Source organism: Limanda limanda, chromosome 4 (genome assembly GCF_963576545.1).
Source record: "Limanda limanda chromosome 4, fLimLim1.1, whole genome shotgun sequence".
NCBI classification, from domain to species: domain Eukaryota; kingdom Metazoa; phylum Chordata; class Actinopteri; order Pleuronectiformes; family Pleuronectidae; genus Limanda; species Limanda limanda.
In genome coordinates, this window is record NC_083639.1 from 12,029,635 (window position 1) to 12,056,199 (window position 26,565).

General features: G+C 41.7%; 2 protein-coding genes across 4 annotated transcripts in view; both read right to left on the reverse strand.

Moving 5' to 3' along the window:
• Nucleotides 1-1,592: 1,592 nt before the first annotated feature.
• On the reverse strand, nt 1,593-13,836 carry ikbke (inhibitor of nuclear factor kappa B kinase subunit epsilon). Its single transcript, XM_061069410.1, has 21 exons — nt 13,726-13,836; nt 12,726-12,825; nt 12,372-12,509; nt 11,498-11,627; nt 11,238-11,419; nt 10,408-10,568; nt 9,583-9,693; nt 9,136-9,315; nt 8,373-8,569; nt 7,952-8,010; nt 7,745-7,836; nt 6,085-6,186; nt 5,456-5,513; nt 4,567-4,679; nt 4,403-4,479; nt 3,902-3,941; nt 3,701-3,802; nt 2,878-2,974; nt 2,653-2,738; nt 2,156-2,227; nt 1,593-2,074 (listed from the first exon to the last, which is right to left on the reverse strand). Exons 2-21 carry the CDS (start codon nt 12,822-12,824, stop codon nt 2,011-2,013), a joined length of 2,160 nt encoding a protein of 719 aa, XP_060925393.1. The 5' UTR covers nt 12,825; nt 13,726-13,836; the 3' UTR covers nt 1,593-2,010.
• Nucleotides 13,837-14,736: 900 nt separating this feature from the next.
• srgap2 (SLIT-ROBO Rho GTPase activating protein 2) overlaps nt 14,737-26,565 on the reverse strand; it is a 54,728-nt gene continuing 42,899 nt past the window's right edge. For 2 of the 3 annotated variants that reach the window (XM_061069174.1, XM_061069176.1), the window contains exons 12-23: nt 26,520-26,550; nt 25,211-25,271; nt 24,920-24,997; nt 24,662-24,796; nt 24,464-24,569; nt 22,463-22,687; nt 21,013-21,077; nt 20,521-20,719; nt 19,372-19,509; nt 18,923-19,136; nt 18,732-18,842; nt 14,737-17,808 (exon numbers count right to left, since the gene is read on the reverse strand). In XM_061069174.1, coding sequence (XP_060925157.1) covers nt 17,245-17,808; nt 18,732-18,842; nt 18,923-19,136; nt 19,372-19,509; nt 20,521-20,719; nt 21,013-21,077; nt 22,463-22,687; nt 24,464-24,569; nt 24,662-24,796; nt 24,920-24,997; nt 25,211-25,271; nt 26,520-26,550 — 1,927 coding nt within the window. In that variant the 3' untranslated portion in view covers nt 14,737-17,244. The remainder of the gene's footprint in view (nt 17,809-18,731; nt 18,843-18,922; nt 19,137-19,371; nt 19,510-20,520; nt 20,720-21,012; nt 21,078-22,462; nt 22,688-24,463; nt 24,570-24,661; nt 24,797-24,919; nt 24,998-25,210; nt 25,272-26,519; nt 26,551-26,565) is intronic. The other variant, XM_061069175.1, reaches the window with a different exon arrangement.

Consider the following 26,565-nt stretch of genomic DNA (forward strand, 5'->3'; position numbering starts at 1 on the left):
AGTTTTCTAACAAAGAAACAGACCACAACAAATGCTCAAATCTCGTAGAAATGCTGGACAGATTCCTACTCAACTACAATTACTTACTATACCTACTGTATTTGGTTGGTCAAATATGAGAAACATCATGAATTAAACTCACTGACATAAACATTTGCTTTTTAAAAGCCTCCTTCTCTTTAAAATATCCTGCATGGCAAATAACCTACCAATTCAAGGACCCCCCAAAAGTTCCTCCTGTTGTATTAACAGTGTGCACCACAATCAACTAAATACTACTTTAACGTGTTAGTATGAAACAGGTGAGTCCACAGGAAGTTATGAATCTTACCATGATGTTTAACGGTGGGAAATTCTAACTGATAAAAACACAATGTCACACTTGTTTACGTGGGCAAGCAACAGCAAAGTGGAAATTTTCCATTTTGCCAAAAACGCGTCACATGAGCAGCACAAAACCACAGAGGCATCAGAGCCCGCCCCCCCCACCCCTGAATCAAGAAACCCCCCGAGCACCCCCCCCAGCACTCCCACACAGACGGAAATAAATACTTTTAGTTTCAATCTCTGTACTTTGCAGTGTCACAACAGCTCACTTGTTTTCTGTTTTGTTTGAGACCTTTCGTTTTTCCCAGAACGGTTACAGTACACACACCAAATTTAACGTTGAAGGAATTTGAGAACAGACTGAATATGAGAGTGTGGGGTTCAGGACCTCACTCGCTTCTTAGAACATGGTGCTCCATCCTCTTACAGGTACTGCCACGGTAACTTTACATTAACAGTGGACATGAAAATGTTTTTACTTTCACTTTTTTAACCCCTGTGACTTCATAAACTGAGAGATCACTTCTCAAGACACAAGCAATGGAGGGTTGATGCTTACAGAAAAGCTCATCAAATTATGCAACAAACAAACGGTGGGATTTCCCCCCGTTGTCAATCGCCCTGTCATGTCATGCTGCTAATTCTCTGTGCTGTCACTAGACTTACTTCCGTTATAAAGGAGACGCTGGTGAGTGCTGAGTTTCCCTGATCTCATTTATTTTCTATTAAAGTGAAACCCGGTGATAAAAGACAGAGAGAATTTATTTTTGCACAGGAACAGAGAGAGGAATGTAACCTAGTAGTAATCAGATCTAGACTACTCTACTCACTGATGTGATCAATGGTTGCTCATTCATTGAACTCACAATGATTGAAGAAGATCTAGAAACAAAGTCACATGCACTGATCAATCATCAGGAGAGAAACACCAGACGACTCCAGCCCTTCCTTTGACACACACACTCAAACAACACACACACAAACAAACAAACAAACAAACACACACACACACACACACACACACACACACACACACACACACACACACACACACACACACACACACACACACACACACACACACACACACACACACACACACACACACACACACACACACACACACACACACAAACACACAAACACAAACACACAAAGACACAAAGACAGAGTCAGTCTGGTTACATTTTTTGTTAAAGGTTCTCCACCGTGCTTCTTCTGAGGGATAGAAAAAGAGACACAGCTTTTGAAAAACACTTAAGCAGTTTACTTGCCTATTTTTTTTTAATTTCTCTGACAGTCCATTACTGTGGCAGCCTATTAGAAATTCAATAGTACTAAAAGGAATTAATGGGATTTGTATTGAACTGCTGTACTCAGTTGCAACACACACACACACACACACACACACACACACACACACACTAACACACTAACACACTAACACACACAGACAAAATATGTCGGTAACATTTCCTCTTCCTCTATTCCAAGCACTACTTAATCGTTTATCGATTCCCCACTTATTGATTATCTTCAGTTGCTTCCTCTTCATACAACACAAACTGCAGGTGGTCCTGAACGAGGATCCAGTACATTGTCCTTTACTGTTCATGATTAACAGTGAAAATGAGGTGTTGGTCACAGATTTGTGAGTTCACATGCAAACATGCTGCACTTTGGTCAAAGGGTAGAGGGTCTGGTCAAGCTCGGCTCCAGAGCTGCTGCAGGGTTCACTGCTCCCAAACTGACAGAACAAAACACACACAATCATCATTCGGAACCTCGCACAAAGACACATAGTCAAGAAGGTGGGCTCTCAACTGACCTCTGTATGATGTTGTTGTTACACTGTAGTTCTCTCACCAGAATCTCCATTTCCTCCTTCAGATGGTGCATCCTACAAAAAAGAAAGATATCTGAGATAATGGCAAATGTCTCTATCATGCACACACACACAGGTTTGCCCAATTATCATTGTTAGGACTGCTATTGACTTCCATTCATTGTGAAGACACTAAACAAAAACCTTGCCCCTAACCCACACCTCAGCAATTATGTTTTCCTCATAAGGACTGGGCTTTGGTTCCCATGAGGTCTACTGGTCCTGACAAAGTCAGTGTTTCTAATGAAAAAGAGAATAAAGACGTAATAATAATAAGCAGGCACCCACACCTAACGCTAACCCTTAACCTGAAAACAAGTCTTCATCTTAGAATCTGAACATTCAAGTTGGACTCTTTTTTCCTAAGACTAGTGTGAACGGATCTAGGTCCCCACAATATATGTAATACCTAGTAAAAACACACATAAACCCACACACACCTGGAGACCATCTGGTCCCTGGGTGTGATCCCAGGCTGCTGCTCGGCTCTCCTGGACTGCAGACTGAAAAGGACTCTGTCCAGAACCTGAGGACGACAGATGAGACTAAGATGAAGAACATACACAAAAAGCACAAAACTCTTCTTGATTTGCGTGTGAAGAAGTGAATCTTTAAGCTGTAAGTCCTCACTTTCCAATCTGGGATGAAAAGGGAAAAAAACGGACCTTATTCTGGCGCTGTTCACTCATCTCCAGATCCGTCAGCAAGCCTGTGGAGAAAGAGCTGAAGTCGTGCAGTCGGGTCTGCATCTCCTGTAAAACACTGCACACAAAGGAGGAGACACACCAGTAAGTCAAAGCTGCAATGTACATTCTGCTAATATCTGGTTGAATCCAAATCAGCAAAGTAAACCAATTGGAAAAACTATCAAAGTGATATACTCTGGTAATAATCTTAATTGACCTCTCTGTTGTAAGTCTTCACCACAACCTTTGATAATGTTTTGGTTGTGTTACCTTAGAACAATTGTATGTTTGTTTAAATGTGCAATATACAACTATAACACTAACTTTAGGTGAGACATTTGAGTGACTCTTCTTACAGAGTTGCAGAAATCAAAATACCCATTCATGTGCTTCAGTTAAACAGTATTTATACAAATATATACAGAAGGAAATATGTGTTCAGAGTGACTTATAATATATCCTGAAATTTCGAGTGTAAAAAAACGTTGTCTGTTGCAACTACTACGCCATTGACAGGAAAACATAAAACTATATAAACCTAATATGTTATATCGACATCACTTGCTTTACAAATGTGAAGTGAGCCTCAATAATGCAGAGAAGCAACTTAATCTGTAAGAGTGAGACTGCTGAGTAGTAATGACCTACTGCCCTGGGTTAATCTTCAAATAAGCCTCCATGTGTGTGCATGGCTGTTAATGACACCAAATAGTTATCTTACTGTAAATAATCCCAGAGCTGTTGGCATTACAAAACCTAAGTGAATGTGACACTGTGTTAAGTTTTGTGAGCTGAGAACCACCTGCTCCACGTCCTTATTGAGGCCAGAAGCTCTTTGTATCTCTGCACACACTTGTCTCTCAGGAGGGATTTCACTCGCTTAATGTGGGAAGACAGGTGGATTCTGGAAAGCAAGAGTGACAAGCAGATTACAGGAGGAAATCCCAGTAACACCCTGACGGGCCGGGATGAGCCGGACGCAAATGGACAAAGACATACTCACTTCTCAAACTTGTGTATTTGTTCATCATTATATGCCAACTCTGAGGTGAAAAATAAGACAAACATACAAGAATTGTCAGTCATACCATGACGAATTAAGTTATAAATATACAGTGTAAACTAAGATTACCACCCTGCAGTTCCTCTACCAACCAGTGGGGCTTCAGTGCCCCTTGACATATTGCATTCACAGTAACATAAGGTCACTGAGACCTTGGACCACTGAAATCTAACGAGACAAAATTACCTTAAGGCAGACTTGAGATATCAAGTTCAACCGGCCAAAGACATGGTTTGTAATGTCAAGGTGACCTTCCCTTTTGACCACCAAATTCTATTGTAATTCTATAAAATTCCTCAAGGCGTTCTTGAGATATTGTGTTCGCAAGGCAAACAATTTAATAATATTTAATAATAATAATAAACAATTTAGTAAATTTCACATAATGCCTCCGGCGACTGGCTATCTTTGGCATGGAGGCATAAAAAGGAAACACACTACTGCCAGTGACTCTGTCTTTGCGATAATGCTGATGAATTGCTGTTATCTTCTGCACCAGCATCTCCATCTTCTTACAGCTGTAGGACAAAGAGGTACAAGTTGAAATAAAAACACACACGAGTCAAAAACTAAACAAAATGTTGGTTCTCTGGTCCCCAGCTTACCTCTTGTCATTGGCCAGGGTCTCTGCTAGCTTGGCCTGTTCTATCTGCAGCTGGTCCAGTCGATTCTGGAACTCTTGGATGCTCGCAGTGTATATGGGCAGGTGCTCGTGGACCTGTAGAGACAACAGCAACACACTCTCATTATGAAATCTATGATTCACACGTCACCAGCATTCAGCTAACTTGTAGCTTGACTTATTTCCTTCTCCTGGTGATATTGCAATTTTCACAATGTTGTTCCTAAGTTTTTGCATAGAAGTTTAAATTCCTGCTATAATTCTAAGGCAATGGGACGATTCCGGGAAACTAATCTTTTTAAACTTACAATTGTATGATATGACGAACCAGAACAAGATGCTCCACATTCCTCATTTTAATGCAGGCGACAGGCTGATCCTTCAATATTCCCCGTCTATCAAGATGCAGCCTAAAATTATTACTTTACTCTCCATTTTACGATTGCTTTTCTTGTAATATTACAACTTATAAACCTGAGACTCAGTGTCTCCTTTAAGAACACACCATCAAGGCAGATACTTGCCTTATGTCACATAGTTTATTGTCCTTGATGTTTTATGCACATCTATACTAAATTCAAAGATTTGTCCTAACTTCACTGATATAAACAGGGTATGCAAATTATGCTTAATAACACAAGTTGAACAGTTGTTCTATTCAGAATCCACAAATTACAGCCTCCTCAATGACCACACCTCTCTAAAACTGAATGAAACTGTTATAACATTCATGTTAGTAGGAAATATAGCAGGATAATGTCTTCCGTGTTGAATCAGAGTGTATATGCTGATGAAGAAGTGATTCAGTTCTCATTACCACACAGAACAACCACATCCCTCCAGCTGCTCTTAGTGATGTCACATGCACTCACCAGCTGCAGTTTTTGACTATGATCATCTGAGCCTTGGTTTTCTGAAGAGTGATGGTCACTGAGAAGAACAACAGATGAGGAGAAAAGGGGAAAAAAGAAGGAGGTTATGACTATTGTTCGGGCTGTCATGATTTTAGACTCTTACTGAATGATTTTTCTGAGAGCAATGGAAAGTTTAATAATAATAATTTAATATGTCAATTTGATTTTTAGGTTTTTAATTGTGTAATTTATTACATTTTTTGGCGAATGATTAATGGTCGAAAATAAAAGAGGTATGCAGATAGATGATGATCACGTTGGTTGCCCAGTTTTCCCACAATCAAACGATTGTACTGGTATATCAGTACATTTGTAAAAATAGTTCAGTATAATTTTACTTAACTTTATCATCAAAGGACAAGTGTCCAAATTAGTTATATTCACAGGATAAGACTAAGCAACATTGATCAGGATGTCAAAATCAACCGTTAAATAACAAGAAGAGCTCTTTTTTCTACCCTTGAACTTAGTGAAGATTCTCCTCCTTCAGTTAATTGATATATATTAAGATATCAACTTCCCACAGGTGTGACACAATGGATACAAGTTTACAGTATTTATCTCAGAAAGTGTGTAGACCAACTCACATTGTTTGAATTCTGTGTTGTATGTTGAGGCAGGACTGCAGCCTAATGGTGATCTTATCGATACTATGAATGGATTCTCCACACTCCCTACGCAACCTCATCCTGCGGAGGAATGAGAGGAGGATTAAAGCAGATAAGAATTCGAAAATGGTCATTACCCAGGGTAAACCAGAATAACCCCACTGCGGTTGTATGTCTCCGCCAACCAGTGTACATATAATTCTACACACTTTTTTCCCCAGATTTATAGAAGGTCACTGTTACCTTTAACCACTGAAAAATATCACTTTATCTTTGAGTCCAAAGACAGCTGATCAAAAGTTGAAGAAAATCAATCAAGCAGTCTTGAGATGTCACATCCAAGAGGCCAAAAACATGTGTTTTGAGGCCACTGTGACCTTGAACATTGACCTTTGATATCTGACATATATATTATATGTCAGATAATATATATTTAGATATTATGATATAATCAGTTATTCGATGAGTCCACATGAGTTTTAGCATACATAATGAAATTCCCAAATTGGGAGTTCTAATATATCCCATTCACAGGGGCGTGAGGTCACTGAGATCTTGACCTTTGACCAAAATCCAATCAGTTCATCTTTGATTCCAAGTAAACGTTTGTTCCAAATTTAAAGACATTCCGTCAAGCTGATCTTAAGATGTCATGTTTAAGAAAAACATAAACAGTCTTTGTTATGCCACTGTGACATTCATGTTTGACCTTTGGCTACCAAAAGGAAATCCAAGTTCAAGTGAATGTGTGTGCCAAATGTGAAAGAATTCCCTCAAGGCGTTCCGGAGATATTGTCACAGCGACCTTGACCTTTCACCACCATTTGTCTCCGCAGGGTGATTCTAAGGCACATCGAGGAAGTCAAGACAACAAGTAAAAACAAGAAAGAAAACAACAAGGACATCAGTGCAATATCCACTGACAATTATAAATCAGTGCAGTACACTCAAATTATATAGTAAGTAGTTGAGTAGTTTATATGATTGTTGAAGGAAGTTGAACTGGATACCAGCTGTGGAAACTGAGTGTAAAATATGTAGATAAATACTGAATGATTAAAGAGATCAAATTAAATTCATGATTCAAGAATATATGTACAGGACTAGGTAGCAGCAATAAATATCATAGCATATGAATAAATATAGCACCGGATCAGTGTAATCAGTTTATCTTTGAGTCTAAGGGAACATTTGTACCAAATTGGAGGACATTCCCTCAAGCTGGTCTTAAAATATCCTGTTCAAGAAAAACATAGACATACTTTGTGAAGCCAACGTGACCTTTGTCCTTTGACTTATAAAATCAAGTGATTTAATCCTTGAGTCCAAGTGGGTGTTTGTGCCAAATGTGAAATGATTCCTTGACAGGGTTGAAGAGATATCACCTTCACAAGGCAAAAATGAGTTTTTTGAGGTCATCGTGACCTTTAGCTTTGAACTTTTACCACCAAAATCGAATCACTTCATCTTTGAGTCCAAGTGAATGTATTAACAAAATTTGAATAAATTAGATATCGCGTTCACTAGAATAGAACGGACGGACAACCAGAAAACATAATGCCTCCGGCCACTGGCTGTCACCAGAGGCATAAAATCTGTTAAAACAAATATAGTTATTTTAACATGAGTGTTTTCTCACATGTAGCTGTGGTATCCCTGCAGGAGAAGGTCTCGGTGTGTGTGCAGCAACTGTACTATCTTCAGATACTGGTGGACCACTCCTACTATCACCTAGATATATAAATGAATTAAAAGAAATAATAAACGGGTTTGAGATATATAATGCACAAAATCCATACAAAATTGAACAATATTCAGTAGGAGAGAGGGATGGAAAAACCAGTACCTTGGAGAAATTGTAGTCTGCCATGACATCAAACCGGGATGGGATGACAGGAGTCTCTGCTACAGTGGAGAGAAGAGAGCAGATTGAACACATCCACCTCATACGTGGTCAGTAAACCTTCAAGACGTGGATGATGACTCATTGTGGAAATTGTGAGAATTGCATGCACATATTATGTGTAATATGATTATTTTCCTTTTTAAATCAACCATCATCTACTCATCTTCAAATATTATCAATTGTTACTGAGTAAAATGTGAATATAACAGGTGATTCATAAAGACATGTGTTGAGTAAATTAATGTGACACTAGAATACACCTGATATATCAGAGCTTTGTCCTACCTCCCCAGGGAAGCAACAAAGAATAAAGAGATGTACAAGAAACATAAAAAGATATACATGTTTGTGAGGATCTTACGTTCTCTGAAGGGCAGGCAGATGTTTGCGTCAGGCTCGTAGCTGAGCAGGAGGAGGGGTTGGGTAGGGGAGGTACGCGGGAGGTTGACGACCTTCATGGTGCCCTCCAGAGAGAGGTCATGCCCCAGGTACAGCAGATGTTGCTGCTGAACCCCCATGCCAGTCTGAGATGCCACCTCCTCGAAGAAGACAGATACTCTGGTGGGAGGGGGGAGAATGAATTCCTGATTCACAACTAAACAACCAAAACATTCCATTTCCATTTCCATTTTTCATTTAGCTGTCGCTTTTATCCAAAGCGACTTACAATAAGTGCATTCAACCCCGAGGGTACAAACCTAAAAACAAATTATCTACAGCCATAACTCAACTTCATACACGCAATCTAGGATTACAGATATAATCTAGAGCTCAGTACAGACTACATTAGCTTTATCACATTAAAAGTGTTGCTCACAGATTTTAGAATATTGTGGCATATAATATTCTGCAACTGCTGCACACATCAAGCATGGTTTTTATGTTATATTGTAATATTGTCCATAACAGTTATAATTAAGATCACACATGGGTAAAATTCAGCTGTTTGAAATTCTAGTTTTGTAAAAAATAACACACAGGACCTAACAAGTCGTGGCTAAAGGTCTCACTGACTCTCAACCTTGGTGAAAAGCGCCCTTATTAAAGTCTGTTATGATTTAAGCAATCATGCAGTCGGTTTTATTTGTGCTTGATCAGGTGTGAAGACCCCTGTGTAGACGTACGTATTGTAGTGGTGTATGTAGATACTATGAGCCATGGCCTGCTGCAGAGAGAAGAGGTGAACCGGCTGTCGCTGCAATATGTCTGTGGTGGCTGTGAAGAACTGGTCAAAACCCCAACATCTCTCCTGGTCAGCCTCCAGTATCCCTGCTAATACCGGAGAGAGCTGCACCTGCAGGCCCCTGGGACAGACAGACAGAGGGACAGACATACAGACATACAGACAGACAGACAGACAGACAGAGGGACAGACAGAGGGACAGACAGACAGACAGACAGACAGAGGGACAGACAGAGGGACAGACAGAGGGACAGACAGACAGAACAACAGACAGACAGACAGAGAAGGAAAGGAGAAAAACAGAGGGCGCCAATCAAGGAAAAAAATTACATTATGGTTTCATTAAAATCATTTACTCATATAAAACGGTCTTTGTTGAGTGACATACTGGGAGAGTTGGCAGCTGTGAGGTAGGTGGTAGCTCCACTCAATAGGTCCTCCCTCCACACGCTGAATACCAGCTATTGCACCCATTGGTTTCTCTGTCGTTATTTTGAACCTACACAGCAAAACACACATGTTAGGCTCATGTATCATTCAAGATTCAAGAGTTTATTGTCATATACACAACTTTTACATTAAGCAGTCACTTGCAATGAAATGCTTGGGTCACAGGCTCTCTTATGGCAATGCTCAGAATATTAAAAGCAGACAAAAAAATAAAATAAGATAAAATATAATATAAAAATATAAATATAAATATAAATATAAATATAAATATAAATATAAATATAAATATAAATATAAATATAAATATAAATATAAATATAAATAAAATATACATATCTTAAATATATATATACACCTGAAGAAAAAAAAAGAAAACAATACTGTAAGTGTGTGCAATAGTGCAAAATGCAATGGTGCAAATATGCTAAGGTGCAGAGTCAGTGGAATTATGACGGATTGGAGGAGTTTAAAAGTCTTGTGGCCTGGGGGATGAAACTGTCATTGATGGATGCCCCTGTTCATCCATGGAGGAATATTATTCAATTTGTATATTTCTTTGGAGGGAAATTCTTTGTCTTTGGCACAATTAAATCTGTTAAATTTAGCTTTCACTAACACAGCTTTACAACATCAATATAGACCTTGGCCTAAGACAAGTAGTTTTAGACCAATCTTAGTGTTTAGTTAAAACTGCCATGCACGATAATAATGTGGGGTTGCAATCACAACTGTGTAGTCTAGGATTTTGTTTGTACGAACTTACATGGTGGGCTTGTTCCTGCGGGGTCCTTCAAAGGGTGTGAAGGGAAGACTCCCAGTGGCAGCGTGGTAAAATGTCACACCGATACTCCACAAGTCCACATTCACTCCGTAGGATTTCTGATGATGATGGCGGAGCACAGCGCGCTCATACATGTCTGGATGCTACACACACACACATAGAATAGAACCTGTTATACAACAATCATTGGACACTCATGCTACAAATATATACCATTAAATATATAAAAGCCAATGCTTGTTGGTCTGTCAAACTGGTCTGTATATCCAGCATTTCAGTATTTAGGTATTTGAAAATCTTTATAGCTAGTATATGTACTGATTTGGCCACTAGAGGGCTACAAAGTATTGATAATGCAAGTCTCTTTGAGGAGATCAGGGATCTTCAGGTCTTTTCCCTCAAAGCTGGCAGGTGTTGTTTGCTGTTACACTTTTCTCAGGTAACACAGGATTTTCACACTATTTCTATGGGTGTTTAGGGTAAGTTTCTTCAAGAGGAAATGGGAATTTTATATACAGCAGTAAATGTAAATTGATTTTGTGGAAAGGACAGGTTACAGACTGTAAGCACACAACCATTTATATCCAGACATTTTCCAGCTGTTTTCTCTCATGGGCTCACTCTGACGGGAACTCTAACCATTGGGCTGGCAGGAAAGGTTCTAGAAAATGACTGAAGAAACTGACATGGACATTTGCGTTCTCACATACAACCCTTCTGAAAAAATTCAGAGTAATGTCCAGTGTTCAGAGCATGTGAGAAAGCAGCTTAAGACTATTTGAGCAACACCTCACCGAGAACAGTGATCTTACCAGATACTCTTCAGTCCCATAGATGGACATAAACTTCTCATCATCCTCCAGCTCTCTTGCTGCTCCAAAGTCTGTCAGCTTGTAAACAGACTTCCCGTCCTCCCCCACCTGTCGCATGATGTTGCCCGGCTTGATGTCTCGGTGGACCACTCCATTTTCACGCAGGTGGTTCATCCCCTGCACTGAGGAGAGCAGAGAGAGTAATACTTCCAACAACAGGTACATGAAACTTTTCAGCAGCATCAGATACAGCCACCCACCTACACACTGCAGCACAGTGAGGAACTCGGTTTCTGGCAGGCCAAAGGCATTTTCAGCTTCCTCCAGCAGGCTGAGCAGACTCCCTCCGGAGCAATACTCCATCACCAGCACCTTCTGCTTAGAGGGCAGCTAGCGAGAGAAGGGAGAAAGGTAGTGAGGTGCACTTGTTGAAATCTTCCTCCTAAGGTTGCAAATTATTCTGGATTGTTTGAGTTTACTGGACACTTTATTATAATTGGCTGAAAAGGATAACTGTAGAAAAGTTATCTGATTCCAACAGTGTAAGACAAAGACTACATCCATACTGCTACGTTTAGAGCCACTAAAACTAAATTTGGAAACACAGCTAGCCCCTGTGTTTCAGTAAACTAGAATGTAGACACTCACAACCGCTTGCTGATTGGGTCTTTTCTGGCACGACACAGCCTTTTGCTGATTCGTCAGGCTTGTATCACATGACCTCCTTACATGAAAAAACTGGCCTCAGGTCCCATTATGACATACGAGAATACGGAGCAAATATCGCATGTCAGAGTTCACTAAACTCCACGTGAAGCCAGAATTGCTTTGCCACAGGACTTCGCTTTTTTTCGCCTCGTAGCTGACACAAATTAGAAGTGAACGGAAGGTGAAGGTTTGCCTCTGCAACATTCTCATATATGTGACTGTGTACTGAGGACGGACAGGGATTAAAACAGATATTGATTCAAAAAGGTTGTGTGGACATATATGTTTTAGTTTGATTTCAAAGGAAAGCGTAGTATTATTGATGTAGCCCAAGAAAGATAATGCTATTTTGTCTCCTCCCATGACCATATCTGTCTTCTTCCTTTGTCCTTGCTTTGGTTTTCCCTCTTCTCGTTGCAGCCTCACCTCTTCCACAGCGTACAGCTTGACAATAGTGCTGTGGTTGAGCTTCCTCAGCATCTCAAACTCCCTCATCTGGACCTCATGAGGGCGGTTGTAGCTCATCAAGTTGAACACCTTGACAGCTACCAGCTCACCGGACCTCTGCACAAACACACACAAACGTTTACGACAACGCAACACACACAAAGCATCATGGAGGACATCAGAAACAGCCCACGCAACCACAGCCAACCATCTTCTGTAAGCACACATCCTGGAGTCGCGTTTGAACCAAAAGTAGGTTGAACACATCTGAGAGGAAGGGAAAGAGCTGCTCAGCGAAACACAACTTCACAATATATCTTTAGCTCGGCCTACCTTGTTCCGTGCTTTGAAGACGCTGGCAGTAGCCCCCTGACCGAGGACGTCCTGCAGAGACCACAGGTAGTTTGTCGTGCTAGCCGTCATCCCCGACATTCTGGAGGAGGAGACCGAGATTTAGAAAAACATAAACAGAGAAAGGGAAGTCCCATATCCTCATTCTTTAGCTCTTAACCAGCTAATTAATGACAAATGTCACAGAACTGTCAAAGTTAAAAGTAGATTTTAAAAGAAGAAGGTTATAGCAGTGGGCTACAGTTTAATAAAATAAAAAAACACAAAGATTATTTCACCACGTTGAGAATTTTGTGTTGTGAACGTGTCTGAGCGGAGAATCTCCTGCAGTGACATTCATGTGAAAAAGACAAGTTCTCCACAGGGCTGGGCGATAAAACAACTCTGATAATAATAATAATTTATCATACACAATCAATAATTATGCGATGTAATTTTCATGAATAGCAACATGACAAAGGCTCAATATATATCACTATGATGCTTGTGATGCTTCACCCAGGAGCAAAGAACAGTTATAATACATGAATAATGTGATAATTATCGATATTTACTTATATCTTAATATAATTATGATCCATATCGTCCAGCTGTGAGATGACACACTTCTTTTAACACAACATCTTTTCTGTTAAACACATTCAACACCTTCATCACACTGACGGACACGTTAGCTGTCACGTGTTAGCTTCGCTGCTGTGGCGTTAAAATCTGTTTCCCTGTGTTTTCAGTTTCCTGTCGCGAAATCACCGCCAGCTAAACGCTCTGCCGGTTATTACACGGTGTTCTAGCACGACTGGTTATCCCGGGTTACGTGGAGTCGCGATAAACCTGACGGGTCAAACTGCTGCTGTTACGGTAAACCTCGGCCAGTGTGATGACAACAACAACCACAACAACAACAACACATCTGCACAAACAGCTGCAGAATGGCGGCTCCGCTAACAGGTGAGGTAGAGTCAGGACCTGAACACAACTTTACCTGAGTTTCAACTGGATCCTCACACCTCATGAGTCTGTCTGGAAGCAGCAGTTGGAAACACAACACATTGAGGAAGTCTGTGAGAGTGTGTGTGTCTGTGCGTGTGTGTGTGGCACTGGGCGGACTCAGCAGATGAAGGCGGAAACACAGCAAAGTGACTAACTGTTTTAGAGTCCCTGAAAGACTGAGAAAACAAATTGTCCCTGAACTCCCCACTGTGTCTACTCACTGCATTCTCTGACTGACAGACACACCTACATTACATTATGTATTAAATATGACTTTATATGTCATATTATATATAATTTTATGTCATTTTATCTGTCACATTACGTATATATGACTTTATGTCACATTATATGATTTTATGTCTCATTATATATGATTTTATGTCTCATTATATATGACTTTCTATGTCACTTTATATGTCACATTATATATAATTTTATGTCACTTTATATAGATATCACTTCATACTGTGACAGTATATATGACTTTATGTCACATTATATGATTTTATGTCTCAGTATATATCACCTAATGTCTCATTATATATGACTTTGTCACATTATATATGACTTTCTATGTCACATTATATGTCACTTTGTCACATTATATATGACTTTCTATGTCACATTATATATAATTTTATGTCACATTATATATCATTTTGTCAATTTATCTGTCACATTACGTATATATGACTTTGTCACATTATATGATTTTATGTCTCAGTATATATCACTTTGTCTCATTATACATGACTTTATGTCACATTATATATGACTTTCTATGTCACATTATATAGATATCACTTCATACTGTGACAGTCTGGATTTATTTTCTCTATCTGTTTATACTGTAAAACCCAGTTTGCACCAATGAAAGGTTTCAATAACTGTTGGATAAAAAGTCATAAATATGAAGTAATGGTACTGAGATCAGTCACAATTTGATAATCTGAAAATAAAGTTTACATTTTCATTGCAACAAACACACAAACTGAAACTCTTTATAGCAAGCAATGTTTATTAAAAAACAAATCTACTACAAGAACTACACATAGAATTATATAAGGCCTATTTGATTAGACTACTATTGCTATTACTGTACAATATTGTACCAAAAAAAGAGTGTACCTCTGTAATGTACAACATTGTATATACAAAGTACATCTGAACACAGGATTCTCCAGTAATACAGAGACAACTATAAATAGATTTGACATTACAGTCTATTTTTTTTAGTTCTGCTGTTTTCAAATGGACACAAAAAAATGCATATTCAACAATATTCAACTCCGACAAATCATCCCCACACACAGTTAGTCCACACACAAGCAAAAGTTGTTCAAGTGCACGATGATTGATTTGAGATCGCAGAGGGTCCCAGCTCCTCTCGACAGCACAGCCAGGACAAAACACACCAACCACCCACATGCGTGTGTGTGTTACGTGTGAGTGTGTGTGAGCGCGTTGACCACACACACCCGCACGGTCACAGTCCCTCCAGTTGTCTCGATGAGGTAAGAGCAACACAAATATACCAGGTAATACACAAACAGTATACAGAGATTAGGAAAAACAAAAACTTTTAACAATTATAATTCATGACCTGGTGAAGAGCATATACAGGAATGCAGTATGTGCTGTATTCTTGAGGAGGGGGTACGTGTGATTAAAGGGAACACCAGGGTGACAATTAGTTCAATACTTTCTCAAGAAAGTGAAATACAATGAAAAAAAAGGCTTTATTCAGTTTGCCCTGAATGTTATATCTCCACATTTGAAGTTAATATTAAAAAAAAAATTAACAACATATCGCGTTTTCCATCACCAAATAATATCAGGAAAAAAGAAAAGTCTGTTTAAGTCCTTGGAGTTGGGATTCCTCATCCTGTTTCTAAGTAAAGCTGGGCTGCCACTGGTGTCACAGCAGTGACTGAAGACAAGACAACGGTTCATGTATCCCTGCAGGCTTCTTTTTTTTTTTTAATCTGATGACACATATACACAGTGCATATTAACTCAGGCTGCTGCAACTCCAGAAGAGAGACGTGTGTGTTTCCTCTGTGTCTGCGGGCAGCTGCTGCTGCTGCTGTTGGGTAGCATCCCTTTATGATGAGTGGGGCAAGGCTGTGGTGAGGTGCATATATAAACTCTACATCCACACATGCTCAAACAGGCGCACACCCACGGCTCCACATTATACCATAACCTGTTCTGATCGTTAAAGGAAAAGAAAGTGATCGAAGCAGACGTTGCTTCAGAGCTCACTGGATGAGGTGGTTTGGTTGCGGGCGGGTCCTCAGCTCCATGCTTCCAGTTATAGATTATTAAACATACATACACACCATTAGAATAATAAAACCCTTTTTTTCTGTTAAGTATATATTTAAAGGAGCAAGCTGTGTCTTTGTTTGAAGCTGGTACTGCAGATACATAGAATGATGCAACCAGCCGGCTCGCCAGTGTGGCGGCCGGCTGTGTGGCCCCGGCATGCGAGGAAAACCTGAAAGGGCGTTTAGCTGCCACGAAACACTACCACACACCGACTGACAAAACATGTGTATGCGAGTGTGTGTACGGTCCAACATCACATATAAAAATGCTGGGTTTCAGTGGTCCCCTACACACATAACAAAACTGCAGGAGAGAAGCAGCAGAACGCTTCAAAATACCAGCTTTCTTTTTTTTTCTTTTCTTATTGCTATATATGTATTTAGAATTACTGTTGGCCATTAAAGTATATTGGAGAACAACTGTCCCGTTACGCTCCTGTTGTGGTACTAGTACTGAACAGTCATTTTAAAAAAAAAAAAAAAAAAAAAAGAATCACCTTATATCAAACACTGGAGAAAAAAAAATCAAATAAAGCTCTTGATCACATGACCTACACTGATATTTGGCCCAGTTTTCTTTCACCATGCACTTTTCTCTCCAGTCGTCCGAAGCAGCGAGTCAGTGTGTGTCGCTTCTACACAGAGCGAGAACTAAAGCATTTCACAGTCTACTCTCAGGAATCCATCGCTCCCTTCCAGTCCGCTAGTCAGTGGGTCATTAAGAAGAAGGAGAAAAGAAAAGCTGTCAAATCTAATATACAAAAAATCAAACTGTGCTTTATGTTCCTTACATAGATCTCTGTGTGTAAAGGCAGGTAGCACTCTCACACGCCCACTCACACACAATTCTCATCACGTCACCAACTAGTGTATGTAAGCTCCCGGTGCTGTAGCTGTACATCCTGAGTCCCGTTCCCTTATGAAGGATTCGAACTGGAATCTCTGTGGTGACCGAGACAAAACCAGTGTGTTTGAAGGGAGTTAACTGACCTACACGTTGGAGCTGCCACAACAGGGCGGAGACAACCTCCAAAAAGAGAACAAGGCCTCGTTCGCCTGCTCACCAAGAAGTGAATGCTACACATGATTAGTGGGTTGGGGCTGAATAAATGATATCATCTCTACAGCCTGGTAGAAGAGTCTGTAAGGATCAGTGTTGCTGTTCGGGTCGAGCGGTTCTAAGCTGGGCAGGATTTGTCATTAGACTGGGGAGGAGGTGGAGGAGGAGTGCTCGGGAGTGAGTGTGTGTGGCCTGCAGGTGGAAGAGGAGGCGTCGGGGGAACAGTGGAGGTCGGGGAGCCCATCGCCGGACTCCCTCCGCCGCTCTTCGGGAAAACCACCGGCTTGGGTCTGGTTGCCGGCGGGCGCAGCTCTCTGAAGGAAGGTACGGAGGAGGAGAGGGAGGAGGAGGAGGAGGACAGGGAGGGGGAGGTGGCAGAGGGCAGGGGGCTCCGCGGCTGGCTCTTGATGGGGCGGAAGGAGGAGGGCACGTCGCTGGCGGAGGAGGCGCTGCGCTGGAGTGGGTGAGAATGCAAGGAGCCGCCCTCGCCGTCCCTCAGCAGGCGGGAGTGGAGCGGACTGGAGGGCTCCGAGGCTCCTCCTCCTCCCCCCCCGCCGCCACTCCCACCTTTCAGCTGCTCCAGTGTGTCCAGGACCACATCGGGGGCGTGTGTATGTTTGGAGCTCTGCCTCTCCAACTTACTGAACTCACTCAGGGCAGAGCTCATGGGCAGGTCGATGTCCTGCAACAGACACACACACAGTAAACACTAGGGGTGGGAATTGGCAAAAATGTAACGATTCAATAGTATTGCAATATTTGGGCCACGATTCAATAGTATTGCGATTCTGCGATATATTGCGATACAGAAAGTATTGCGATTCGATTCTGCGATATATTGCGATTCATGTCCCCCATATTATTCAAAGGCATTACAAAAAATGAGGAAAATAAGACTGCTCAACTCACTTCAAATGTCACATTTAATTCTGTGAACAACATTGTCTTCTACACATTAACCGATGTACAAAAAAAGGGTAGTGCAAAAACTTTGTCCTTGAACATTCAGGACATTTGTAATTATTTTCTGAATATAATTACTCTCACATGAACGCTGAGCTCCCAGCACATAACTTAAAATTATTTAAATACAATACAGTAACATAAAGCAGACATAAAAGAGTAACATAAACCTGAGAATAATCATATAAATAAGAGTAACAGAGCTTCAATCAAAAAAAGTCCAGTCGGCTGCAAGGTCATGAACCAAAATGTTAAAATCATTTCGGAATATTGGCATTTTTGTTCAGAAAAGGGAGTTGGTCAACATGCTCAGATGTTAAAGTGCTCCTCTGGGCCGTTACTATATCTCCTGCAGTGGAGAACATCCTTTCAGCAGACACACTAGGTATCTTTTAAACTCTGAAACTCTCCTCGTCATACTTCGCCAGCCAAGGGCTGTTACATATAAAATTAAATTTTTCAAAGTTTTTTAATAAAAAAAAAAAAAAAAAAAAAAATTGCAATACTTTGTGCTACTGTATCGATATAATCGTGTGTGCAAAATATCGCGATACTGAACAGAATCGATTTTTTCCCCCATCACTAGGAATCACACAAACGTGACTGGGACCCGGTGTTGAGTGAGTGGAGATAGAGCAGTACCTGGGAGCCGTGCTCTATCTGAGCGATGACCTCTGGGTCCAGAGGTCTGTGGTTACTGAAGCTCTTGGAGCGTCCGGCTGAAGTCGTCTTCCTTAGCTGCGGACTCTCCACCTGAATGTTCAGAGAGGCCTCAGGTTAACTTCATCACTTTCAGACTCATTCGTCGAATACATGCTTAGATGCTACAGTACCTTGGTCTTGAGTGAGGAGTGGCGAGTGACTGAGTTGAGGATGCTGTGAGCGCTGACAGGTCGTTTGTCTCCAGTTTCCTTCACCAAAGCCCCCCCGACAGGAAGTGAGGCTGTTCTTACTCCCCCCCCTCCGCTGGCCCCTGGACTGGTGCTGTCGCTCTCTGATCCACGGAATGTCCTCCGAATGCTCCCAGACTCTGGACGCTTCCTCAACCTGGAGGAGACAAATATTGGAGTCATATTTTCTATGATTGACTGTGACGTTGTGATTCATGTCAGTGAGGCGTGGGTGTGTGTGTCTGTTTGAGCATTTCAATCCAATCAAGGGTCAAAAAGTGTGAAAACAACAACGACAAAACTCTTTTAGGGTTTTGGTGAATCAGTTAAAGTTTTCTTTTGCTTTTTGGCCTTTAACAGATTTATATTGGTTCCTGTGAGCTGCTACACACTTGTTGAGGTTGGCCAGGTAGATGTCAGCCACATGAGCACCAGTAGGAGAGGCGGCGCTCCCTCTAGTGGAGAGTCTCTCCCCCAGCAGGTCCCTGGAGTCAACATCAGTCTTCGGACTTCCCCGACCTCCATCAGACCTGAAACGATCATTTAGAAACTGTTATGAAAGACAAAGCTGGGTTTTGTGCCACTTAAATTAGAATTAGAAACTTTTGTACTGACTTTTGAAACCTCTATCCAAACTGGCTGGAGTCAAATGATTTAAGGAAGAGCACAAGCTGGGATTGAACCGTTTCCCTGCTGCACTACATGAATAACTTAAACACAAACGCTCAAATTACCCAATAGAAAAGCAGTGGCTACTTAGAGTGGGTTTTTTCATCTGTTAGGTTCAAGCCTTTTTTTTTGGACCAACAACTGAGCCTCACACACTGTTTCATTCAGAATCACAGACGCTATTCCCAGTAAATCCCTGTAGTCTACTACTTAGGAGCTGTACAGAAATCCGACCCAACTAGAGTCTGCGTGTTGTGTTTACCTCATCATTTGTCAGGTGAGACATACAGGGATTGAAACCATCTTTTTTTGTTTGCTAGTCTATATCATAAACACAACTGTAAAAACGCAAAGACACTTGTGGAAACAGGCAGGTCTACCTGAAGGAAAATGGATATTTATGATATGCAGATTTCAGTTCCTGAGCTAAGGGGGATTTCCAGTGGACTACCTTCTGTGTTTACTTTCAAACTAACGCACTAGACTTTGAGATCATTTCTGTTCATGTTTTTTGTAGAAGGCTCTTTGCCCAGAGTTTGTGCCTCCAAAAACTGGGCTTCGTATGTGGTGAGGAAATATTGTCAAGATCAATATTCATAACTGACAGAAATGTGAAATAAGACACAGGTTGACAGCTTCTGTTTTTCCCTTACGAATGCTATATCAAATTTTTCTCTGCTGCCAAACCTGGTGTGTTGTCATGTGGCTGTTGGTGATGGTCGCTCGCCAAGAGCTTCAGCCATCATTGCACTTTAAGAGAAGTTTGAAAGTTTGAGAGTTTGATGCTGAACTTTCCATTAGTACTAATGTTGGCGATGTAGAAACATCATTATCTTCTTGTCAGATATTTGATTGACGGGAACACATCTTACATGTCTTGGAGCACAATATACTGGTGTGGCACCAGTCCATCCACTCCATTGTGTCGTCCCTCCCACCAGTCATCAGAGGCTCGCTGATACACCAGCAGTGAAGCTCCCTTTTTGAACGACAGCTCCCGACTCGTCCGTCCGGAGTAGTCAAACCGAGCGATGGCCTCGATCGGCTCGGACTCTGAAACAGTCAAGGTTCCTGAGATTCAGAGAATGGTGGACAGAGACAGGAAGTGACAGAGAAGCCGACGGCAGCCACAAATGAGAGAGGAAGAAAAAGAGGTGGAAGCCAGATTAGTGCATAGCAGGTTAGTGCTGCTGTATCTGGTGACTGTGCAAAGGTTAAAAGAAAGCGGTAACAAAGCAGCATAATAACCAGGTTACAGAGGAGCTGGATTTAAAGGTTACAGCCAGAGTAACTCGTGAGAAAAGCAGGGTGAGATCTCATTAAATGGTGACAAGTGTGTGTGTGTGTGTGTGTGTGTTATTCACCATCTTCGCTGTTGTTCCTCACAGAGACGGTGTCAGGCGCAGGCTCTTCCACAAGGGGGGGCTCACTGAAGTGGACACAGACGGCAAATAACGTTAAGAGGACACAAACACAAACGTTTCAGACTGTCAACGTCTTGATGACCCGCAGCGTGTGCTCCTATCCATCTGTTTTTTCCTTTTTTTTGCGCATCCTTCAATTGTGGATAGGTCCTGGCTGTGGCCCTCTGGGTGCAGAAAGGCCCGGCTATGTCAGTGTGAAAAAATATTCCGTCTGCACTTTCTACAGCTGAGACTGAGGGCAGGTCCGCCTGTGGGACCTGCAGCCTAAACAACTGCTCTGAGTGGCAGTAATCATAATAGCTGGAGCCGAGGCTTGTTTTTACAGTCAATTTCAAAGTCGGCCGTTATGTGTGCATTGTGGTGCATGTGCGTGGGCGTTGGTGTTTTGTGCTCTCCTGGGCAGCCGTGGTCAGAAGGTACTTTAATCTCCCATGTGTTGGAGGGTAAGCTGATCCTCGTGGCCCCCTGGCCCTGAGCAGAGCAGACAAGCTGAGCCCCCATCACTCTACAGCGGCCCCCGAATCAACCGCCTACCCCCCCCTCTCCCCTTCTAGCTCCATAGATCAGACCCTCCATGACTTTTTACTCATCAAACTCCCCTCTGATAACACAAACTGCTCTCCACCTCGGGATGGTGGTCAGAAACGTATTCTTCTGACTTGGAAGTCTACTTCTCCACCCTGCTTCACACACTGGCTTAACGAGATGTTCTCTGTTATTCAAATGTAAAAACTGCGTCACCACAAAGGCAACACACGGAAAAGGTTTGAGAGAACATGGGGACCTGCTTTGGCGCAGTGCAATATATCTTTAACTCCACAGCAAGTCTGACCTTCCTGGCTACATTAGTTGATGTAGTATATTACTCTGTTCACTTATTCATGTTACTTGGCCCTATCTTTGAGATAGGGCTAGTGAGAACTTTCCTGAAAGACCATGTATGTAATAGAGTAATCTGTCTAGGGTTGCAAAATTCCGGGAATATTCAAAGTTGGAAACTTTCCATGGGAATTAACGGGAATTAACAGGAATAAACGGGAATATACGGGAATTAACGGGAATAAACTGGAAATGTTGTGGGTAATTTATACTAACTGTATTTACCTTGTCATATACAGACATAAATATAAACATTTTGTTTTGTCATAGGCTGATTTGAGCCCTGAGGAAACTTTGGGCACTTGACTACGCTTCTGCATCGTTGTGTCCTAAATCTGTCTGGCAGCTTGTTTTTATTTTGGTGTTTGTTTTTGGTGTGTGTTTTACCCTATGTTTTGTTTTTGTTTGTGAATTTGTATTATGTCTTGTCAACACTTTGTTTTGTATCTGAAATGATAAATAAAGTTTAAAAAAAAAAAAAACTGCCTTCCGTTTCCCCCCCAGCTCTTACCAGAGATCTTCTCCACTCCCGGGGATGATGTAGATGGGGCCTTGCAGGTCCTGCTGCCCGGAGAAGATGGTGCTGTGGTGGATGATGATGGTCTTGATGAGCTCGTTGACGTGGGCCTGGCAGGACACCTGGTCGTTGCCCTCTGGGACAGACATCAGGGTGGGGCCGAAACAGATGGCCAGGTTGTAGGGGTCCATCATGTTCTCGTCGCTGTACTGAGACAGGCTGAGCGGAAGGGAGAGCAGAGTCGTTCAGAGGGCATCGTCTCATCCCTTTCTCTTACACATATAATAACGATGTATATACAAAACTGACTACCCACACAAACAGCCATGAAAGGTCATTTCATTTGTAGCTTACATCACCCACAGCTTGTAAATAAGATGTGATCTGCGGGACTCTGACTGCACAAGTTTCAAAAGTAAACACTTTCCAAACCCTGCCTCAATTCATCTGTTCCTTAGTATGATGTGGTGATGGAGAGACTGATGATGTGTCTGTGTTTCACTGTGTGAGAAGAAGCAGGAGCCTTCAGGAAGCTCCTCTGGCTCTGGCATCACTTGGTTTACCCAGGAGTCTCAAATTTCAGGTGTCCTTCATCTTTCACTCCCTGCTGCTACCTTCCTTTACTCAAAAGCTTTGCCAAGGTTGTTGGGGATTGATTGGACAGTGAGGAATGTGCGTTTGTATGTGAGTCTAAAACTGATGGATAAGAATAAACTTAACCAAAACTACACCAAAGCACACATTCAGAAAAAATACTATTCCCTTTAAATCTTTGTGACACGGGCTCGTATATGTGTCTTTATTTGAACTGCCTCCAGGGGCATTGCAACAGGGCAGGCAACGCAGGCTATTGCCTCGAGCTGAGAGGAGGCCCCAGAGAACGGCTGATCCACTGCAGCGGCGGTTTTGTGAAAACCCCCTTAAAATTCTAGGATTTGCTGTGTACAGGAGGAAACAGCCTAATGAGGCCCCATGCCAATAGCTTTCTGCATTTTGCTTGAATACCAGAATGTCTATCATGTATCCTGGGTTGATTTGGTTTGATGCCGGGCCCCCCTGGTCCCTTTTGCCTGGGGCCTCCCAAGTCTCTGGAGACGCTCCTGACTGTCACTGAGAGTAATTATTTTCTCATCTGTCCAAACTGAGTTTTCTTTTGGTTGAGTTGGTCCTTGTCTTTTTATAGAGCTAGTGTTTGTGGCTGATGTGAATCCCATTGAGACACTATATGTGTTATTGGACCATACAAATAAACTTGACAGTGAGTGGGAAATAAACATTCACCAGAAGTAAAAGCTTCCTGTTCGGTGCTGCAGGGGCAGAAACATTCTTTGCAGTTTAGACTTTAATTAGGATGAGTTTCCACATTGGTTAAAGGATGTTTAGATTTGGTGTGAGAAGGCCAAATAACCACATTCTGGTGTTTGTGAAACTATTGCGTGAGTGTGGCGTAACATTTGTGCATCAGAAAATGTTCCTCAGTGGCTGAAAGGTTGTGCATCAGTCTATGTTACTTTTACAAATTGCTCACAGTGTCTAAATAGCAGCTATTTGTGAGATATCTTTGTTAATCAAAACTGACGAAAACTTTGGCAAATCATATTTTTTGGACTCCTGCACATGTTATCTAATTAATAATAACCTTTGAGTAAAGCGTTTCTTTGTTGAGATTATCACAAGTTTTTAGATAATTTCTGTGGGTTTTTTCTCCAATTAGTTTCTTAGTGTCTTGCCCTGTGTGTGTGTGTGTGTGTGTGTGTGTGTGTGTGTGTGTGTGTGTGTGTGTGTGTGTGTGTGTGTGTGTGCATGCAGATTGCATCCCTATCTCTTTGTGTTACTGATGAGCTGGCATAGGTTTTAGGCACTTGGTCCTACTGCCAACAGAAAGGTTGTGTTTATTTATCCAGGTTTATTTAAACGTAAAATAGTTACATAGTTAAATAGATACAACATATATTTGTCAGTTGTGTGTGTGTGTGTGTGTGTCCTGCTACTCACTAGTTGAGGAAGGCGAACAGGTATCTCATGACGACCAGCGTTCGGCTCGGTAGAGACTGCAGAACCTTCTTAACGTGGAGCGCCCGCTCATGGAGGCTCTCCATCGCTGGAAAAAGAACACCACCACGACGCCCGGGAGATTATCAACACAATCGAGGGCAAACCCCAAAAATAGAGACAAAAGTATGCAACACTTACAGACACAGGATATGACTTCATGAAAGATTTCTTTAGGGAAGAGGGCGTGGTCCAGCCCTCTGAAGTAGAGCTTCAGGACGCCAGCAATGGAGTCCATGTCGTGGTCATTCTGGTCCCCTGCCAGCGGGTCCTCACCTACGACCGGGTGAGCAGCGAGAAAGAGAAGGGGAGGAGGAGGGAGAGAAAAAAATGTATAAAACACAGGGTAAACAGACTCTCTTTAAAATACTTGTTGTTCCTGTGGGATATTAGTTGTACCTCTCTCAAATGCATTCTTGATGTCGTTGACTTCCACCTGAGAGCCCGACACTCTGAAGATGCCCTCATGCTGCAGACCTACACATATACAAACAAACACCCTTCATTCATATTCAGAATACGTGCGTGTATTTGTGGATATTTTGCATTTTTTTTAAGCTGAGAGGTTCTGGTAAAATTCCCAGTTCCATTTTATCCAGAACCAATCACACCTGACATAGCACTGTAACCAATCAGCACACAGGGAAAGCTGATGCTAAACCTATCACTTCACTGAAGAATTTTGCTCACCATGGCGACTGATGAAGCGGATGCAACTCTCAACCATCAGAGGAATGGCCTCACCTGAGTCCTAAAATGGGGGGATGGGGGGGAGGAGGAGAGATTACTGTCAGTGAAGGAAGAGACAGGAGACTGGTGTGGACATGACACACAGTGCACTTCTTGTCAGGAGAATTTCCACACACGTCTATGCACACACATGCATCGGTGCACACATTTAGGTGGAGTGGGTATCAGACATGGGGGAGAAAGGGTGGGCACAGCACCCAGCTGTTGCTAGGAGACAGCGCTTTTCCCTATTCCCTTTGTTTGCTTAGGGTTTCCAGAAATCTCTGGGAGGGGAGGCTGCCGAGTGCAGGTTGAACAATACATGTACAGAATTGTTATGTGAACACAGTTGTGCTTTTATATGTTGACTATGAGACCAAATATTGAAATGAACCGTTGATTTATCTGTGAAGTGAGAGCTTAGAGGTAAAACATACACTCACCCACCAGAGGGAGCCGAAAACATGAGATTATCCAACTGAGCACCTTTTAACACTGGTGTTATTACAATTTGCTTGACAATACAAAAGCAGACCAGCTGATTCTGATGTAGTTATGGACAAATTGTATTAAGTGTATTCATCAGAATAACCAAAAAGCGGTCAACATCTAGAGACTGATGCATCCTGTGGGCCGAAGATACTGTGAGACAACATGTGGCTTGAGTTAAAAAAACAATTATAGCTTCTATAAAGAGCAATGGGTCAGGGCCGGGCATTTTGAGGAAGTATAAGAGGAAGATGAAAAAAAGATGAGGAAGAGGAAAAATGAATTTTTCATGATGCAGTTTTGTTGACTAGACATAACCAGAGATATTGAGCCTCATTCATGGTTGGAACTCACAATCCTAGACTCTAAAGGCAAGTGATGATCTGGTGATGATAGTGCTACCTGCCAGGTAACCTAACTTCACTCATGATGTTACATGACACTAGGTCTACAGGTTTCTGCTCAATTGGGCCTAGAATTTGGTGAAGTTCTTGCACTTACGGTTGATTTGCTCTGAATTTTCAAAACTTTAAACTTTAGATTGTTGTAGCGCCACCATCAGGACTATTGCCCCCCCTGGCATAGCACTGGACCTATGAGCTAAGTTTGGTTTATTTTCATGCATGGATTTCCTTCAGAATAATAATAATAATTGATATTATCATTATAATTATAATAATAATAACAATGAGAAAAACAAGAGGGTCCAGCACCACATCAGCCAACAATCTCACAGACACTCAGACACAAACTAACGCACAATCTAATGACAGATAATTACCTGATTCCGTACTGTTGAGTTTCTCCGTCCACTACGCAGAAGGAGA

Excerpts from the sequence above, each read along its gene's own strand:
- ikbke (XM_061069410.1), bottom strand. The coding sequence starts at position 12,824 with ATGTCGGGGATGACGGCTAGCACGACAAACTACCTGTGGTCTCTGCAG. Across the intron at positions 11,628-12,371 it reads AGCTGTACGCTGTGGAAGAG|CTGCCCTCTAAGCAGAAGGT; the intron begins GTGAGGCTGCAA and ends TTCTCTCGCTAG. Across the intron at positions 9,694-10,407 it reads CGCAGGAACAAGCCCACCAT|GTTCAAAATAACGACAGAGA; the intron begins GTAAGTTCGTAC and ends TTTGCTGTGTAG.